Genomic DNA, 20841 nt, shown 5'->3' on the forward strand with positions numbered 1-20841 from the left:
AAAACAACTTTTTTGTAAAAAAAACCAAAAAAACAAAACCAAAAAAGAGTTATTAATTTTGTGAATGCTTTGGCAAATTCTGACTTTTCCTGTATGTTAGAAAAGTGAATATAGCATAAGACTGTTTTGAATGCTAGAGTTTGGGCTATGTCAACTAACAAAGCCATTTTTGCCCAAGGCCTTTTAGAAAGCAATACTTTAAGAGTACTTTCATGGTTTTTTGGTTTCACATATTTAATGACACTTTTTGAAAATTAATTTTCCTTTGAAAATAAAAACACAACCCTGCTACAAAAAGTTATTACTATAAAATGTTAGCGTTTTCCTGTAATTTTTCTCCTTACTATCAGTGCTTTTTTTGAAGAGGTCTGGTGGTGCTGCTGGGAAAGTATTGGATTGGCCACCACAAGGTCAGGGGTTCAGACCACCAACTACTCCTTGGGACAAAAAAGCTGCTGTAAAGATTTACCTTCTTACAACCCCTATAGAGAGTCACTATGAGCTTGGATTGACTTGGTAACAATAGGTTTGTTTATTTTTTGGCATCAGTCTTGCTGTTAACAGTTTCATTTACCTTTTTTTCTTAAAATACATTCTATGGAATCACGTCCAATTTTATAGGTCTTTTTAAACAGTAGGAACCTAGATTTATTTTTCCAGATTTCAAATTCATTAATTTGTGCCTTTATTTAAATATTTCATTGGTCTATATTTTCTAATATTGGGTCTTTTTATCTTTCTAACTCTTGTATTTGAGTACTTAGATACTTAATTTTTTTCTCGCTTACTAATTAATGCATTTAAAGATACGACTTCTTTCTCCCTGGTATACTGCTTTGGCAACATTTTGTATTTTAGCACACAGTGCTCTTATTTTTATACTATTCTACATGTAATCTTACCCGTTTCATTGACATAGAAATTTTTTTGACATTGAATTCAATTGACAGAGACTTTAGTTTAAAAAATTTTTAAGTAGGTGAGTTTTTATAAAGCTAACTTCAACCTACTGGTGTTGTCAGTTCTGACTCAGCAATGCTATGACCGAGTAGAACTACCCCATAGGTTTTTTTTTTTTTAATGCTATAACATTCAGTAGAGCAGATATTCAGGTCATTTCTTACGAAGCAGCTGGTATATTTCAACAGCGACCTTTAGGTTGCAGGCAAGAGCTTTAACCATTGCGTCTTACCTGTAATAAATGCCTCCTTTGTTTTCCAGTTCTTCCTTTCAGGGACCCCTTCTAGCTATATACTTAATATTGCAATATAATCATCACATCCCCTGCTTTAGGTAGTTTGTTATCATTTTGTTCTACTTTGTGAAAGATTATTGTCACATGCTCTTCTAATCAGCAGAGCCCAGATTTTGCAAAGAGAGGACAGGATCAAGCGACTCCCTCTGGAATAGCAACACTAGTGTTGTGGCAAGGTCTGGGATCTTGCATTTACTTTCTGTCACCTTGGGTTGTGGGAGGAGATAGCAACAGAATAGAAAATACAAAGAAATGCATCCTTTTCAATTTTGCAGAGTAATTTACTTTATTTACTGCTCCAAAATTATAGATATTTCCCTAGTATTTTTTTCACAGCTGCCTTCACTTCTTTGTTTTTTAGGCTGTAAATAAGGGGATTCATCAGGGGTGTGACTACACTGTATTGCAAGGATAAGAGCAAATCCCAAGAGGAACCAGATGGAGGCATGAGATAGCAAAGAAACCCTGAACCAAAGAACAGGACCACTGCAATCAGGTGAGAGGAGCAGGTGTTGAAAGCTTTACTTCTGCCAGTGGTGGAACTGATGCTCATGATGGTGGAGATAATGCGGGCATAGGACAAGAAGATTGGGATAAAGGTTCCAAGACCATGTAGCAAGCTGGCACCAAGAAGGATGTTGATATGGATGGATATATCCGAGCAGGACAAGGGAAAGAGAGCAGGCAGCTCACAGGTGAAGTGGTGTATAGTTTGGGCATCACAGAAGTCCATATTTATACCTAAGAGCAAAATCACCAGTGCATTGAGAGAGGCCAGGCCCCATGAGATCAACACCAGTTTCGCACAGAGTCGGTTGCTCATCACTTGTCCATAGAGCAGTGGGCGGCAGATGGCAGCATAGCGGTCATAGGCCATCACTGAGAGAAGACAGGCTTCCGTCCCTGAAGTGAAAAACACAAAGAAGACCTGAGCCAGGCAGCCTCCTTTTGATATGGTTTTCTTCTCAGACAGGAGGTCCTCCAGGAGCTTGGGTAGAGTAACAGAAGAGAAGCAAAGGTCCAGGAATGACAGATTACTCAAGAAGAAGTACATGGGAGTATGTAGATGGACGTCTGCCTTGATCACCAGCAACAGCATCAGGTTTCCCATCGTGGTTAGGAGATAAATCACCAGAAAGAGGACAAATAGCAGAACCTCAACGTGGGGGTCAGCAGACAGTCCAATGAAGATAAATTCAGTGATGGTGCTGTGGTTCCTTAAGCCCATTATAGAGGATATTTCCCTGGAGCAAAATAGGAAGAGGGAGGAGATCCCATCGATTATTCTGTCTCATCTCATTTTATCATATCTCTTTCTATGCACTGCCAGGGCTTAGGACCCATATATCTCAACGCTATGCCACTATATCTCAGTTAGGGTTTTTATCCTTTTTTTGGTTAATCACTGATCTTAGATCATCATGTTTTAAAACCATTATAGCACATACATGTCTCAGCTGTCTGAATCATCTTTCTCTCCTCATCTTCCAATCATTATTTTCCTGCTTAAAATTATATAGGGTTTCTATTTCCTATGCACCTCATTAAATTTTAATAAGAATTTGAGTATTTATAGTACCTTTTCAAACACTATTACAAATGGTCCTAGCATGGCTTATTAGTATTTTGACTAAGGACTCTTATTCTCTCTTTCCTTGTGGGAAACCAGACATTCAGAGAGATTTTGTAGTTCTGTGTTGATAGTAGAAGAATAATGAAATAGATTTCAAAGATTTTTCTAATTCTGATGCATCCTAGTGGGCTGTGGACCTGGTAATCACAAGGTTGGTGATTCAGACTCATCAGCTTCTCTTAGGCTGAAACAAGAGACTATCAGCTTCCATAAAGATTTATAGCTCAGAAATATCATACAGAGTCAGACTTGATGTTAGGGGGGTTTGGGGTTAATTCTCACCTCAGTGTTTAAGTTTGACCCATATGAATAGAGATCACTTTTCTTAATTTTCATGTTCAGAGTTCTTCCTTATCTGTACTTAACCTACCTTCAACCTGTCAGCTGCTTCTGGTACCAGACAGGACTGTTTATTTCTGTGCCTTTGCCACCATTATTCTCCAATGAATTAAATTCTCATGGCTCTTATAGCCTTACATCACAAACCCAGCTATTTTCTCAAGACAGCTTAAATTCTGACACTTTGAAACCCATAACCCAAGTATAAGGCCATTTTAGATCAAAGACTAAGTTACCTGTGAGCCAGGAAGACAGGAACGTGTTATTCGCAGGACTTCAACTTAGATTCAGTGATGGTGAAGAACTAGAAGTAGAAAGTTGACTTTTGTGGATTCTGTATAGATAAAATTGCCAATAGTTTAAGAATAAAGGAACATTTTTGGAGGATCTTTTCCTCTGCATCCCTAAAATCCAAATTTTGAATGAATGATGGTGGAAGCTCTCTGTAAGATGGTATAACACAAATGAAGGAACCCATTATCCCTCATCATCTTTAGTAGAAGTTCAAACTAAAGTCAGAGATTAAAAAAAAAACATTTTATTGGGAGCTCTTACAGATATTGTAACAATCCAGAGATTTCTTAATGACTAAGGAGAAAACATTTTAAGTCAATTCTAGAGACATTAACCAAGAGAGTAACTAAGTAGTAAGTACTGGTATATTATTTAGGTCAGGCATTGCTTTCATTCATAGTGGCATGTGCGAGACTGCCAATTTACATCTGGGCGAAGACAGGAGATGATCAAAGTGCAAAAAGGGGTGATTGAACACAGTGGTGGGGAAAATATGAGGAGAGCGTTTTTAGAGTACTTGTTCACATGCTTGCTTTAAGCTCTTTCTGGAACGAATAAATTTGTGAACGATGTGTGTGAAAGGTCAGTCAGACAAAGCGACTTCAGAGATCCAGGGAGCTGAGGAGAAATAATCAGACCGCAGGTGCATCAAGGAGCGATCCGAACTAGGGAGAAACACATCAATGCTGGAAGCAAGTGGAGACCAAAGGTTAACTTCAGTCACTTGAAATTATTCCAAGAGGTCTTCTCCACTGTATGCCCTCACACTACTCACACTGTCGCCGTGGTGTCTGGAGCTGATGGTGTCACATAAAAGAGAAACTTCTCTGGAGTTTCCTTAGCTGGAACTCTGAGCAAGTAGGGATGGAAAGAACTACGATAGTACAACGTGTATCTCTGATCTCGTTTCATTCTGGGGTTGGGCTTTCTGCAGTCTTTTGGGATCCAGAGCAAGGGATGATGTCTGGCCAGACTGAAAGATGTCCCCATCCCCATCCTTAAGGGAAAGAAGAGAGACCTTTCTGAAAAACTCTTTGAGCTAGGTGAGACAAGGTAGCTATGAGAACAGACACCGCAGGGTCTCATCCAGGAAGAAGAGATGGAGGGCAAAGGAGTATGAAATTTTAATCTCCAGCTCCGAGAAGAGAGTGAATGGAACCAGAGCTCTAGTATGAATTGAATTCATGGTGCATTGTTGGGGTTGCCAGTGTGGAAGAGACAAGACAGCATAATAGTGTACCTGGATTGTATATTTCAAGAATGTTGAAATGGAAACTGTTTTGTCACAAATATATATCACAGTAAAAAACAATGTGAGGGAGAGAACATGAATATTGGACTACATGATCAGTCTTTCAATCAACATTCTGGTCAGAAATAGGATTACTTGTCAGGGGAAACACACACACACACACACACACACACACACACACACACACTTCCAAGAAGAAAAAGTGGGGGAATGTCAAAGACAAGGAAAAATTACCACACTTTTTGCTTTTCCTACAGAAGCCAGAGTCCATGTGTTCTGGTCTGCTCATGATACTGGAATACATCCAAGATGAAGTTTCCTCATAAGAGAAACTCTTTCATAGGAATCTGACTCTCAACGTCGCAGACGATTTCTCTTCTTTTTGTCAAAGATCGTTGGGTATTAGAATCACCCAAACTCTAGAAGTACTAGAAATTCTTCAGAATCAGGATTATTCAGCTCAATATCTTAAAGAGGAGTAGCATTATGCTTCAATGCAATGGAAAGAAAAGGACAATTTCTCTAAAGAAGCTTATGTTTTGAACAACTGGGTAATGTTTTGTTAAACTTTTCTTAGACAACTCAATTCCAAATAACCCGCCATTTCTTTGTTTATTTCCTCTGTAACTCTGAATAATATACAAAGAACATCTCTTATAGAAAAGGTGTTGTAATGGAGCCAATCAGAAGGCTTTCTATGCTTATGCAGTCAAGGACTGGTTCTGGTAACCAGGGAAAGCTGGACCAGTTCCCTGTATTCCCTGAAGCCAAGCGCTGGACTCACTAATTACACAGTTGCCAGCTAACAAGAAAGGTAAACATTAACAGGCACTTGGGAGTATAGGCTGTTTCTGCATTAAAGCAATTAGCTAAAATCAATAAGAGCATAACTCTTATTGGGTTGATGAGACTTGAAAAGGGGAGGAAAAGAAAGAGATTTTTAAAAAGTTATTCCACTGAAAAAGGGGCATTTTTCTTCATGGCTACAAGACATTGAGAATTTCTTTTGGGAATTTTCTTTTCTTTTCTTAAAAAAAATCATTTTATTGGGGGCTTGTACAATTCTTATCACAATCCATACATACATCCATTGTGTCAAGCACATTTGTACATTTGTTGTCATCATCATTCGCAAAACATTTGCTTTCTACTTGAGCCTTAATATCAGCTCCTCATTTTTCCCTCTCCCTCTCCGCTCACTCCTCCTTCATGAGCCCTTGATAATTTATAAATTATTATTATTTTGTCATATCTTACACTGTCCAAAGTCTCCCTTCACCCACTTTTCTGTTGTCCATCCCCCAGGGAGGAGGTTATATGTAGATCCTTGTAATCAGTCCCCACTTCCAACCCCACCTTCCTTCCACCCTCCAGGTATCGCCACTCTCACCACTGGTCCTGGTCAGAAGGGGTTATCTATCCTGGATTCCCTGTGTTTCCAGTTCCTATCTGTACCAATGTACATCCTCTGGTCTAGCCAGATTTGTAAGGCAGAATTGGGATCATGATAGTGGGGGAATGAAACATTTAAGAACTAGAGGAAAGTTGTGTGTTTTATCATTGCTAGCCCGCAACCTGCCTGGCTCATCTCCTTCCCATGACCCTTCTGCAAGGGGGTGTCCAGTTGCCTACAGATGGGCTTTGGGTCTCCACTCTGCACTCACCCTCATTTACAATGATATGATTTTTTGTTCTTTGATGCCTGATACCTGATACCTGGTCCCTTCTACACCTCGTGGTCACACAGGCTGGTGTGCTTCTTCCATGTGGGCTTTGATGCTTCTGAGCTAGATGGCTGCTTGTTTACCTGCAAGTCTTTAAGACCCCAGATGCTACATCTTTTGATAGCTGGGCACCATCAGTTTTCTTCACCACACTTCGCTGTTGCACCTTTATCCTCAGTGATTATTTCATAAAGGTGAGTATTGAGCAGGACCATGATGTAAGAAGGAATCAGTCTCACGTTGGAGCTAGGATTTAGTGTGAGCTCAAAACTTATTCCTAGATTTCTGCTTTTTAAAATTTTTAATTTCTGTAACTTGGGAGTTAATACATAAGTCATATTATTCCATATAGCTCAATCATGTAATTATACAACTACTTCCATAATCAGTCTCCAAACATACTTTTACTTCTTGGACTTCTTGACATTATCTCCCTCTTATCTTCCTCACCCTGCTTTATCCCCCCTCCCTCACACACCCTTTTAATAGATTTTTTCCCTATAGGCTCAATGTTGCTGGGTTTCATTTACCAAAAAACAAAGAAACAACACAGCATCAAGAGGATGAGCCCAAATGGAAACTCACCTCTGACATACACCCTAATATAAACAAGCATAAGCAAAATATAACAGAATGGCAACCACAGGATGGCCAGGATAATACATATCTTAATACAGCATACAGGGCATTGATGTACAAAGACCTTGTTTGTCATTCAACCAATTGCTCTTGGTACAGTTATCTTCTGCTTCCTCAGACATCGTGTTTCTTGGCTTAAGTCCTCAGATGACAAGTGTGTCTGGTGTAGACTGCAGTTCACCCAGTGGAGTTCTCATTTGGGCTCTCACCAATGTAGCCTCTGGAGCATGACATGATCCCTGGCACTGCAGGATCCAGTGTCCCACCAATCTATGGTTCCTGGCCTGGGTTTTCAGGATGCACCCAGACCCTAAGTCAATTCTGCCCACCCGCTGCATGCCACTAAAGACCCTCCCCACCTAATATTCCCAACTGGATCCTCAGAATCTCCTCCCCTCAAACTTGTCGGTTCCCTCTCCCCTCTCCTGCACTGCCATAAGTAAGCCTCATCACTTGGACAGGACCCCTCCCTCTCTGGGGCACCTCACGCCAGATCCACATGGTTATCATTCAGCAGACAGCATCTGTCCCTCTTTTCCCCAGCCATTTGATTCCAGCTGTTCTGAGGTGACCTCCTGCCAAGTAACCTACACTGTACTTACCTGGAGAGGACAGTGAGCAGTTCATTGGCCCTGGGCCGCCTCTTACCAGGCTGGCTGATCTCTGGCCAGAAGACTGGATGGCCTGTAAGCTTGAGCTTGTGCCTCTTTTGCTGTTTGTTCCTACCGCAGGGGTCTCCTACAGTATTTGACCTTTTGTGTTACACTAACTTCACTCAGTATAATGTCTTCCAGATCCCTCCACAAGTTGAAGTGTTTCATGGTTTCATTGCTGTTTTTTAGGGATGCGTAGTTTTCCATTGTGTGTACGTACCAGAGTTGTTTTGGTTTTTTTAATCCACTGTTTTACTGATGGGAATTTAGGCTATTTCCAGCTTCTTGCTATTGTCAACTATGCTGTGATGAACTTGGGGGAGCAAACGTCTGTGACATTTCTTCTTTCTTTCAGGTATATGCCCAGTAATGGTATTGCTGGATCATATGGCAATTCAATTGGCATCTCTTTTAGGTATGCCTTATCACCTTCCACTGTGGCTGTATGCATTTGCAAATCCACCAGCAGTGCATAGAGTTCCTATCTCACCATACCCTTTTCAACATTTGCTGTAGTCAGTTTTTCCCCCAAATTGGGCTACAGTAATGGGTGTTAGGTTATATCTTGTTGTTTTGAATTGCATTTCCTAGAGGGCTAATGACTGGGAGCATTTCCTCATATGCTTATTAGCCATTCAAGTGTCATCCTTTGTGAATCATCTGTTCAGGTCTATTTCCACTTTCTCAGACTCGATCAAGGGCAATGTAGCTGAGAGGGATTACCAAAACCAGAATGAAGGCCAAACATGATAGTGGGATGGGAGGAAAGTAAAAGGAAATAGAGGAAAGAACTTGGAGGCATAGGACAGTTATAGAGGTCTAAATACAGGCATGTATATATGTGAATACATTTATATACAATGACAGGGGAATAGAGCTATGTACATATATTTATTTATAAAGTATTATGGTAGCAGATGGACATTGGGCCTCCACTCAAGTACTCCCTCAATGCAAGAACAGTTTGTTCTACTAATATGGCACTTTGTGATGTTCACCTTCCCTGACAATATCGCTGAAGACAAAATGGTTGCATAAGCAAATGTGGTGAAGAAAACTGATGGTGCCTGGCTATCAAAAGATATACTAGCTGGGTCTTAGAGGTTTGAAGATAAACAAGTGGCCATCTAGCTGAGAAGCAACAAAGCCCACATGGAAGAAGAACACCAGCCAGTGTGATCATGAGATATTGATGGGATCAGGTATCAGATATCAAAGACACAAAACAAAACGAACAAAAATCATACCAATGGGAATGAGGGGAAGAGCAGAGTGGAGGCACAGAGCCCATCAGTTGTCATTTGGACACCCCTCTGTCAGAACGGCCACAAGGAAGAGAAGAGCCAGTTAGGGTGCAATATAGCACCTATGAAACAACTTTCCTCTAGTTCTTTAAGGCTTCCCTCACCCCCACTTCCATGACTCCAATTCTGTCTTACCAATCTGACTAGATCAGAACATGTATACTGGTTCAGAAAAGAGCTTGAAACACAGGGAATCCAGAACAGATAAAGCCCTCAGGACCAATAAGGGGAGCAGCGATACTAGGAGGTTAAGAGGTGGGGGGAGTAAGGGGGAACTGATCACAATGATCGACATATGGCCCCCATTCCAGGGGAACAGACAGCAGAAAAGTAGGTGAAATGAGACAGTGGTCAGTGTAAAACATGAAAAAAAAAAAGAATAATTTATAAATTATCAAGGGGGCATGGGGGAGGGAGGGAGTTTGGGGGAGGGGGAAAAATGAGACGCCGATGCCAGGGGCTCCAGTAGAAAGAAAATATTTGAAAAAGGTGATGACAACATATGTAAAGATGTGTTTGACAAAAATGGATATATATATGGATTGCGATAAGAGCTGTAAGAGCCCCCAATACCATAAAATAAAAATTAAAAAATATGTATCTTTTCCCAATCTGTGGACTCCCTTTTAACACTTTTAATAAAGTCTTTTGATGTACAAAAGTGTCTTCCACAGAGTGTGTTTCTTCAGTTGCTTCTGATGGCCCTTGTATTCCCTGCACTAGGGCTCCTAGTTTTGTTGCAATTTTCCCATTGATGATCCTGATAATTTGGGTTTTACATCTAGGTCTTTAATCCTCCCTGAGTTTGTTTTTGTGCATGGAGTGAGATATGGCTCTTGTTTCATTCTTCTGCACGTGGATATCCAGCTTTTCCAACACCATTTATTGAAGATCCAACAACATCTGCGTCTCATTTAATGTTTTGGGGGCCTTTGCCAAAAATGAATTCTCAATATGCGATGTTTTTATTTCTAGATTTTCTGTCCTGATCCATTGGTCCAAGTTCATTACACCAGTGCCAGGCTGTTTTGACAATTATGGCTGTAAAGTAGGTTTTGAGGTCAGGTAGTGCAAGACTACCCACTTTGTTCTTCTTCAAGAGGAGTTCTTTGCCTATCCTGGAATTCTTCCCTTTCCATATGAAGTTGGAAATCATTTTTTCCATTTATTTGAAGAATGATGCTGGAATTTGGAATGGGATTTCATTAAATTTGTAGATTGCTTTAGGTAGTATGGACATTTTCACAATATTGAGTCTTTGGCTCCATGAACATGGACTATACTTCCATTTATGTAGATCCCTTTTGGTTTCTTGTAATAATGCTCTGTAGTTTCTTTGTACTGGTCTTTAGTTGTATTGGTTAGGTTTATTCCTAAGTATTTCAGCTTCTGTGTGGCTACTGAGAATGGTATTGTTTCCTGGATATCTTTTTCTGTATTCCCATCACTGGTATATAGGAACCCATTTGAATTATGCATGTTGGTCTTGTATCCTACTGTTCTATTAAACTCCTCTATTGATGCCAGCAGTCCTATTGTAGACCCTTTAGGATTCTCAATATATAAAATTATATCATATCATCTGCAAATAGCAAAAATTTCACTTCTTCTTCACTCAATTGAACTTCCTTGATATCTTATCATTGCCTTACGATTTCTGGCTAGAAATTCCAGCATAATAATGAGTAGAAGTGGGGATAAAGGGGATGCTTGCCAGGTTCCCTTTTTCACTGGAAATGTTTTCATCTTTTCTCTATTGAGTGTAAGATTGGCTGTTGGTTTTTTGTATATCACTTTTATGGTATTGAGGATTTTCCTTCTAATCCTATCTTCTTCAGAGTATTAGGAATGGGTGTTGGATGTTATCAAATGTTTTTTCTGCATCTATTGAAATGATCATATGGTTCTTGTCCTTTTTCTTATTGATGTGGTGGATTACATTAATTGTTTTTCGAATGTTGAACCATCCCTGCATCTCTTTGGTGTTCTCTCTGTTTCCAGAATGGTTATTGTCTCCTCCTCTGTGATATTGGGGAACTTTTCTTTCAAGAATTCCCTTACTATCTTAACTGTAGATTTATTTGTTTCTTCCTCTCAGGTACCCCATTAATTAAAATATTGTTTTGCTTCATGGAATACCACATCCTCCTCAGGCTTTCTTCAGATTCTTTGGCTTTTTTGTTTTTTTTTTCCTCTTGTTTGCTGAATTTTCCTTAGTTATCTTCATGTTTGTTCATTCAATTTTCCACTTCTTCCGTTCTACTAGTGAGATCATTTACTTTTTAAAAAATTTCTGCTACATCATTCCTTAACTCTTTGATTTCCCTTTGGTGTGAGGATTCTAGTATCTCTATTTTTCATCAGTTTTCAGGAGTGATACCCTAATTTCTTGTAAGTCTCTAACCAATATTCTTTTGTATTCTCTATTTGGGAATTCAAGGGATGCTTCTTCTGTGTAAACCACTGGATTTGAATCATCTTCAGTAATTGTATTTTGTTTCTCTAGATTTCTTATGGTAATTTCTGGTGTTGGCTGTTGTTTGAAAAACATTGTGGAAGAGCAAAGGCTCGTGTTGGCTTCTGGGATGTGTAGTAGGGAGTATCTGACTTTATAGCTTAGGGAAGGATTAGATAGGTGCTTGAAAAAGTATTCTGAGGAGATGATTAGGGAGTGTTAGTTGGATGAGTATGGGGAATAGGGTATATGTGCTCAGGAATGGATTTGATTGGGTGGTATTAATAATAGGTAGCTTTCCTTTTAAGTATATTAATTTTTAATCAGTTGGAAAAGAGGGCAATAGGAGATGCATTTTTACTCGGTAAGTTAAAGGGGAGTGTGTGTTACTGAGGGGAAGGAAGCAGGCTCTAGAGGTTATGGTGTTTGGGGTACTGAGGAGTATATTAAATCTACCAGTCACTTATTGACCATGTATATTATCTAGGGAAAGTATAGTCTTTTGATTATTTGCATTTATAATAGAAAACCCCTTTATAGTGGATTGCTGTACAACTCAGAGCTCTCTGCTCCTTACATGTGGTCCCAAGGTGTAATAGGTTATTGTTGTTGGTGCCCCAGGGAGAGGGGCTACTTATAGAGGGTATTCTATTCTGGGCCACCTCCCCACACTGGCGGATCTCTGCATCTGGAGGGTTGGAGGAAGAAACCAACACACCTGGAGGGGAACAGCTGGTGCCCCATTGAGCCCTAGTAGGGAAACTGATAAAAGAACACTGGGGTGCTGCCAGACTTGGCCTTTGGCCCGAATCCTCTGAATTGGCCTCTTCACTTGCAGATCTGATGATCATTCCAAGGGCCCTACATCGGCGCCATCTTCCCAGAAGTATTTTTTCATTCTTGTAATTATTATTATTAATTGTTTTATTAGGGGCTCATACAACTCTTATCACAATCCACACATGCATCAATTGTGTAAAGCACATTTGTACATTCATTGCCCTCATCATTCTCAAAACATTTGCTCTCGACTTAAGCCCCTGGCATCAGGTCCTCATTTTTTCCCCTCCCTCCCCACTCACTCCTCCTTCGTGAACCTTTGATAATTTAAAAATTATTATTTTGTCATATCTTGCCCTGTCCGACGTCTCCCTTCACCCACTTTTCTGTTGTCCACCCCCCAGGGAGGAAGTCACATGTAGACCCTTGTAATTGGTTCCACCTTTGCAACCAACCCTCCCTCTACCCTCCCAGTATCGCCAATCACACTGGTCCTGAAGGGATCATCCGCCCTGGATTCCCTGTGTTTCCAGTTCCTATCTCTCTTGTACGTATTATTATTAGCTCCCCATTCTTCTTCTCCCCCATCTCCTGTGCCATACCCACAAGGAATGGTTTTGTTTTAATTAAAAAATATTATTAATTGGGAGTTAATACAGATACCATATCATTCCATATTTCAATCACATCAAGCAGTATTGTAAAATTGCTACCACAATCAGTTTCCAAACATTCTGTTCCTTCTTTTACCCCCAAGGAATTTTTATGGCTCAATAGACATCTGTTATTCTGGTCTTTTCATAGTGGAATTTCATCTGGGCAGAAAGGCTTAATATTCATGGTCACTAATATTTCTATAACTAAATTAAAGAAACATGAAACAGTCATTTTTTTCAGGTTTAAAATCAGAATGAGAAGAAGATGGCTTACCCTAGAGAGATATACTCATAAAGGCAGAAGCTTCAAGATGTATCGCCTGAGCTGTGGCTTGATCTTTTTCTCTCTCGTTAGCCATTGAGGCTCCCAGTGCCAAACAGACAGTATAAGGAGCTTTTACTAATATTCTTAAGATCAAGCACACAGGCATGTAGTTTGTTCAGGTGCATCTCTGAATTTTTGAGTGGAAGGTATAGATCAGGCCATCAGTCATTATCCAGCTAAGTCTAACAACTCAGGAGACAGAGGAGTCAATGTCTTTCATTCCCCAATGTCACAGACTGAAATCCAAATTTAGATTCATGAACTAGACAAATTAAAAATGTATAAAAGTCTTCTGAGATTCCAGTAAATATAGTCATCCCCTACTGAGATTTGTACTTTATGTGCTTCTTAGATCAGATTGAGAAAGTAAGCTTTCAGTTTACCCTTTCATGGAAGTGTAATGCACTTCTCACAATGCAGATTGAAGATGCAACAAAGGAGATTAGAACTAACAGAGAGCCGCCCCCATAGTCAATACCCTAAGTTCCAACTTCTAGCCTTTTGAACTGTGAAAAGATAAATTTGTTTGTTATAGCTATCCACTTATGGTATTTTGTTATAGCAGAACAGAATTTAAAAAGTGTAGATCCAATTTTCCTTATCCTTATGCATAAGAGGTTCCAGTTTGTTCATCTCTGATTTGGATCCAGAAATTAAGGGAGACTACCAAGGAATAATAAGTTAATGAGTTTAAAGAGACAACTGTCCACTTAAAATTTTGTAAACCACATGAATATCTTTCACTGATGAGGGATACTGAAGTCATTCATAAACAAATACAAATCAGAAAGTTTACATTGTAATACTACACTCTAAAATCATGCTTAAACAATGTACTTATGGAAGAATAGAAATAATCCTAAAGAATCGTTGAGTTGCAAGAAAACTTTTTAACAGATAAAATTAGTAAATCCAGGTAAAGCCCAAGCCAATGTTAATACACACTACTTAATATAATAATATTACTGCATATTTGGGGGAATTATAAAAAGATAAGTGGATATTTGCTAACAATATTGTTTGGGATGTGGAAGAAGGTCAATATAATTTCATGTTACAATCAATATTTTAGCTTATATCCTGTGATGATACTTGAAGCATTTATGATATTGTTAGAGCCAAACAAAGTAGTATTACGAGCAAAGAAAACATATAAATATAATAATGAATTATTAATAAAAGAATATGGTTGACTTAATTCTGTGGCTAGAGTTCCTAATGGGGAAGGAGGGATGACTAAAAGCGCTGACATAAAGAAGGACGAGGAAGAGAGGAAGGAAAAGGAAGGGAGGGAGAAGGAAGGGAAAAGTATTTTGGGTACAACTGAATAACACATAAAATATACTGATATTAGAAACATTCAATAGTGGGATAATTGTTAAGTGTGCAATAATTTACACATTTAATGGAATATAATATAACTTGAGGTTTATGTTATGGAACAGAAGTATACTTATTTGTGATAAGCAAAATGATGACTATAAAGTTGCAGATAAAGATGAATATAATTGTGTATTAGAATGCATACTTTCTGCCAGGAGTCAATTCCAACTCATAGCGACCCTACAAGAGGAAAACTGCTACCTAATATTTCAGAGACAATTAATGTTTATAGGAGCAGACATCTCATTTTTCTCTCATGGAGCGGCTGGTGGATTTGAAATGCTGGCAGAGCAGTCAGTAGTCCAGCAATTAACCCATTGCTCCACCAGTGCACCTATAATGTTTTTTACCAAAGGAAAAAATGATTGAAATCTTAGTAGTAATTTTCATCAAAATACAGAATGGTAATTTTTTGCAATGACGGAGGGAGCAGGGCACTAACCCCCCCGGGGGAAAGTACTTGGTCTTGTCTCGACAGAATCGGGAGTGGGCACGCAGACCCTATCACAAAGCACCCGACCACGAGGACAGCGTGGCCACGTGGAAGGATGCATGAAAAGAGAGAGCTACGGCGCTGGCCCCAACCAGAGCCAAACTGATGCCCTTCCTGGAAGTGGGTGTAGCAGAGAACGGCGCTGAACCTACAGGTTGGGGGGAGGGGCCAGCATGCCACACCCACCCACAGGCAGGCCTGGAGCAGGAAGAGAAAGAGAGCGGGACTGGACCCCACACTGGCACACCAGGCTTGGGGGATGACGTCCCTGCCGGGAGTTAATGGAACACAGAGGGGACTGGGCAACCAACAACAGCATGTGTCACACTGTCCCCTTACTGGAGCAGACTGCGACAGAGGACACTTCTGGGGTAACATGGTGGGGAGGCAGTGTGGTCTGAACCACCCCCAAACGGAGCAAACCAAGAAGGGAGCATACCAGATCAGCAGCTGGAGCAATACAGAGCTACAAAGTCCCCGAGGACCCCCAAGGGGCGCTCCAGGCTGGGAGGGGCAGCTCCTGGACAGGCTTGATGGCCAGGAAATAGACTTAGGATTTTTGTATATTTCTTCTCTTTTAAAATTTTTTTATTTTTATTTTTCTTATTTATCTATATTATTATGTTTTATCAGTTTGGGCTATGTCATAGTCGGTGTGCCTACCTATAGGATAGGCATGGGAGGCATGCCCGAGGAGAGGGTGGTCCCAGGGAGGTGAGGGCAGTGGAGGAAATGGGCGGTGAGCAGGCTGCACCATGGACGGGGAACAACTGGGGTGTTGGAGTGAATAACAAGGAGGAGATAGGGATCCAAGGCTGGGTGGGTGGGATGTTGGAGCAACAGCAAACTAGCTAAGAGGAGGTATCAAGAGGCAGAAATAGGGGGAAAGTGACAGTGGGGCAGGAGGAAGGTAAAAGGAAACAGAGGAAGGACTTAGGAAGCAAAGCAAAGCAAAGTAGAGGTGTAAACATGGCGGCATACATATGCAAATACATTAAGCCACATGTACATATATTTTGGTCTATGTACATATATTTATTTGGCAATACCCTGAGGTAGGGGGTGGACTTTGAGTCTCTGCTCATACCCTCCCTCAATACAAGAACACTTTGTTCTAGTAAATCGGCAGTCTGAGATGTTCACCCTCCTGACACAATCACTGAAGACAAAACGGGTGCATAAGCAAATATGGTGAAGAAGGCAGATGGCGCCCAGCTATTAAAAGATATAGCATCTGGGGTCTTAAAGGCTTGAAATTACACAAGCTGCTATTTAGCAGTAAAGCAACAAGTCCACCTGGAAGAAGCACACCACTGGTGTGATCATGAGGAGTCAATAAGGACCGGGTAATAGGCATCAGCAGACACATAACAAACAAAAACATATTGTTGATAACAAAGGGGGTTGGAGCAGAGACCCAAAGCCCATCTGTAAACAATGGAACAATCTCCCCAGAAAGGGGACACAGGAAGGGATGAGTCACCAGGGTGAAGTAAAGCATCAATGAAACACACTATATTCCTCTGGTTCCTGGAGGCTTCCTCACCCCTGACTAACATGACCCCAGTGCTGCTTCTCAATTCAGACTAGACTGGAACATGTACACAGGTATACATGAGAGATGGGAGCTCACGACACACAGGATCTAGGAACAGGAGTGGAAATAGTGACACCAGAAGGGTCCAGGGAAGAGGGGGAGAGGAAGGGAGAAAGGGGGAGCTGATTGCAATGATGGACACATAACCGTACACCCCTCTCCAGGGGGAAGAACAACAGAAAACATGGGGGAAGGGAGACAGCAGCCAGTGTGAGAGACGAAAATGACAACAATTGACAATCTATCAGGGGGTTATGAGGGTGAGAAGGGGAGGGAGGGGGGTAAAAAAGAGGAGCTGATGCCAAGGGCTCAATAGAAAGTAAATGTCTAGAAAAGAATGATGGCAACATATGTACAGACATGCCTGATTCTTACGGATTGTGATAAGAGTTGTACTAGCCCCCAATAAAATGATTTAAAAAAACAAAACAATTTTCTAAGTTAAAAAGGTTTTAGAGACAAGGCACATATGCTGGTATTTAGCATGGTACAAAGCCAATAATGATTGTGAATTTAAAATAGTGATAAAGAAAGCACAATGGAATGTGCAATGTGTTATAATTGATTGTATATTTTCACTACTACAGTGATACATGTGAAGAAAACCCAAAGAACAGCTAACTGGCTTCACATATCCTCATAATGCAAAAATGTGTGCAAATGAGAAGATGAATAAATAAGAAAGGAGTCCTCAAAATGTGTATCTTTAGTGAATCACATTCGGATTTTAGCATTTGATAAACACATCTTTAAAATTACAGCCACAGAAAATGAATTTGGATTGAAAAATGATCTGCCCCATTGTTCTTTGCCTACACAAATTAAATATGACCAAAGAGAATAAGTAGCTGTTAGCTCCCCAATGAATATTTCAATGAAAATACGGTGTTACCAGAACTTTTGTATATCTGGCATTCAAAAACAAACAAAAACAACTGATATATATGACAATAGTAAAGAAAAAATTTTCCTAATGGCTGCAATAATGGGTCAAGCATAGGACCAATTGTGAGGATGGCACAAGACCTGCTGTGCTTCATCTTTTGTGCCTAGGGTCACTGTGACTTGTTACTGACTTGGTGACACAGACAAAGACAACAACAATGTCTGTTTTTGAAATATTTTGGTGCAATTCTGTCACTTTTCCCATTCATCTTTTGCTTGTCCTCTGCTATCTGAGATGTAAACCTGTTTGCAATACCCTTTTCAGAGCTGTTTTTACTTCCTTGTTCTTCAGACTGTAGACAAGGGGATTGACCAGAGGAGTGACCACACTGTACTGCACAGAGAAGATGAGCTCCAGAGATGAGCCTGAGGAAGGCATGAAATAGCGAAGTGAAGTAGTTCCATAGAAGAAGCACAGTACAATGAGGTGGGAGGAGCAGGTGGAGAAGGCCTTGCTTCTACCTGTTGTGGAACTGATGCTCAGGATGGTGGAAATAATGTGGGCATAGGAGAAGACTATCAAGATTAGGGTCCCAAGCGAATGCAAGATGGCAGAGCAGATCAGGACTGTAAAATTGGTGGTGACCTCAGAGCAGGCCAGAGGGAAGAGGGAGGGTAGCTCACAGCTAAAGTGAGACATGACATGAACCTCACAGAAGTCCAAATTGGAAGCAAGGAGGGTATTGATGAGAGCGTCCAGAGAGCCTAGTCCCCAGGAGGTCCACACGAGACCCCCACACACCTGTTTACTCATGATTTGTGCATAGAGCAGAGGGTGGCATATGGCAGTATAGCGGTCATAGGCCATCACTGCAAGCAAGCAGGCTTCAGTCCCTAAGGTAACAAACAGAAGGAAGACCTGAGCCAGACATCCCTCTACTGAGACTGATTTTCTCTGAGAGAGGAGGTTGTGCAACATCTTGGGCACAGTGACTGAGGATAAACAAAGGTCTATGAAAGAGAGATGACTTAGGAAGAAGTACATGGGTGAGTGGAGATGCGAATCCACTCTGATCAGCACCAGCATCATCAGGTTTCCCATGATCGTCATGAAGTAAATCCCCAGAAAGAGACTAAAAAGTAGAACTCGGGTCTGGGGGTCAGTAGACAGTCCAAGGAGGATGAACTCGGTGATGGTGCTGTGGTTTCCTGAGGTCATTCTAGATGTTCCGCTGGAATAGTTCCTGAAAGAAAGATGAAGTGTTCACCTAACCTCATGACAACTCAATGTTTTCACATAATCCTATGTTTACATATCTGCCTGTCAGCTGTTTGTCTTGTCCATGGTTTATTTACTCTTCTTCCTCATAATAACCTTCCCTTCCTAGTTTGCTTTCTACACAACACCAGAACCATATGATTCTTTCCTTTTGTGACTACTCTACCACAGAAGACTCTGGTGACAATAATACAATTCTTCAGATGAGTCTATGATTAACCGTTTCCAAATTCTTGAACCGGCCTTTGTTGCCATCCTGCAACTATTTTGGTCAACTTCGTCTATATACTTCCTGGAAAGGCATTTCTAATCATTTCTGTTTTCCTCAGATATACAATCTTTTACCGCTCCTCAAAACTTGCTGTAGTTTAAGATTACTTAATGATAATATGAATATCTATTACAGTCAAGCCCTTTATGTGTCTCTAATATACTCAGTTATTGGAAACGTATGTATGTGCTGTGTGACGGAGAGTGCATATAAGGGTTTCTAATCTACATTTTAATATTAAAAACCAAACAAACGAGGCTCAAAATTAATAATATCTGTTCAGTTTTCTAACTTGAACAACATACATATATGAATCTAAGGTAAGAAGGTAGTCTACTATTCCATAGTGTGACTCTTTCTTACTGAATGAAGATGAATAACTCTGATTGGCATTTTATGTTTAAGCAATTTTAGCAATTTAAACTCTCCATCTGCAGAGTTTCTGATTTACTTGTGTCTGACTGGTATTCGTAATTTAGGAAGTTCCTAATCTGTTTTCAGGCTGGAGAATCAGTACTGTAGATGAACCACTAGTCAGGTTAGATTTGCCTCTGATGCCCTCAGTACTTTCCTATTACTCTGCTTTGACATCAGTTGATCCTGCGCTGAAATGACCTGTCTCTCAAATCCTGACCCAGATCTTCCTTATTTTCACCCTCATCACTATTTCTCTGCCCTCCAATATATCTACCTTGATTTGTTCCTTACATAAAATAAGGACACATCGGGCTGCTAACCTCAAGGTCAGCAGTTTGAAACGACCGTCCACTCTGTGGGGAAAAGATGAAACTTTATGCTCTTCATAAAGAAATATAGTCTCAGAAGCCCACAAGGGACAATTCTACTCTGCTGTATATGATTATTATGAGTTGGAACCTACTTAGTGGCATTGAGAATGGTTTTGATTTTTTTTGTCATTTTTTGATGCCAATGTTCTAAATATTAATAAACATTCAGCTTTTTATCCCTTTCAGGATTACAGTGAAAGGCAGTATTATAATAGAAGTTAGAAGGAGAAAGTTTAAGCTAAAAATGCAATAGTAATCATTAGCAACCCGTTGTAGTGGTTTTATTTTTTCTCCTATTAAGTTGCTTATTCTCTAGGGTGTGGTGGTGGTAGTTAACAATTCAGACCCAATCGTCTATGTCACTTTCACGTCCTTAGCAGATATCACAATGAGAGATGCATTTATGGGTCTTAATATTTGCTACATGTAGAAAGACTACAGAGATAAAACGGTAAGCACATATGTACTTGTCTTCTTGAGTAATATTTAAAGTTTGAATCCAGAAGTAAAACTTGGAGCACATTTGAAGGTAGTAGGGAGGGAAAAGAGAGAGATATGGGCTCAGGTCTCATTTTGTAGTAGCTGTGAAGGATTGGCAGAAGATGTCTCTTTTGCTGTAATACTCAGAACCTAAAGATTGTTTTTCTTCAGGAAGCATCTCACACCTGCTAGCTAATTTCTGTCCATAGCTGGAGGGTTACTTAAAGTCAAAGCACTTTATCATCTATTCATTTATAATTCATTGATCCATTAATTTTGCTGTCTTTCAGTTATCTACTCCTTTATTTAACCCACTTGTCAATTCAGTCCTCTAAGTATCTCTTTTTTCCCATTCA

The 20841-nt window shown here is 40.2% G+C and overlaps 2 protein-coding genes across 2 annotated transcripts; both read right to left on the reverse strand.

Annotated features, from left to right (window-relative positions):
• Positions 1 to 1559: 1559 nt before the first annotated feature.
• Positions 1560 to 2483, reverse strand: LOC101651913 (olfactory receptor 8S1-like). The gene has a single exon (XM_004711424.1). It carries the CDS (start codon positions 2481 to 2483, stop codon positions 1560 to 1562), a length of 924 nt encoding a protein of 307 aa, XP_004711481.1.
• A 15470-nt stretch (positions 2484 to 17953) lies between these two features.
• LOC101657638 (olfactory receptor 8S1-like) lies at positions 17954 to 18886 on the reverse strand. The gene has a single exon (XM_004711499.1). It carries the CDS (start codon positions 18884 to 18886, stop codon positions 17954 to 17956), a length of 933 nt encoding a protein of 310 aa, XP_004711556.1.
• Between the last annotated feature and the right edge of the window lie 1955 nt (positions 18887 to 20841).

This window comes from Echinops telfairi, unplaced genomic scaffold (genome assembly GCF_000313985.2).
Source record: "Echinops telfairi isolate 266 unplaced genomic scaffold, ASM31398v2 ScPeMD7_12;HRSCAF=54, whole genome shotgun sequence".
Classification (NCBI taxonomy): domain Eukaryota; kingdom Metazoa; phylum Chordata; class Mammalia; order Afrosoricida; family Tenrecidae; genus Echinops; species Echinops telfairi.

Coding starts and splice junctions, on each gene's coding strand:
- LOC101651913 (XM_004711424.1), bottom strand. CDS start 2,483: ATGGGCTTAAGGAACCACAGCACCATCACTGAATTTATCTTCATTGGA.
- LOC101657638 (XM_004711499.1), bottom strand. CDS start 18,886: ATGACCTCAGGAAACCACAGCACCATCACCGAGTTCATCCTCCTTGGA.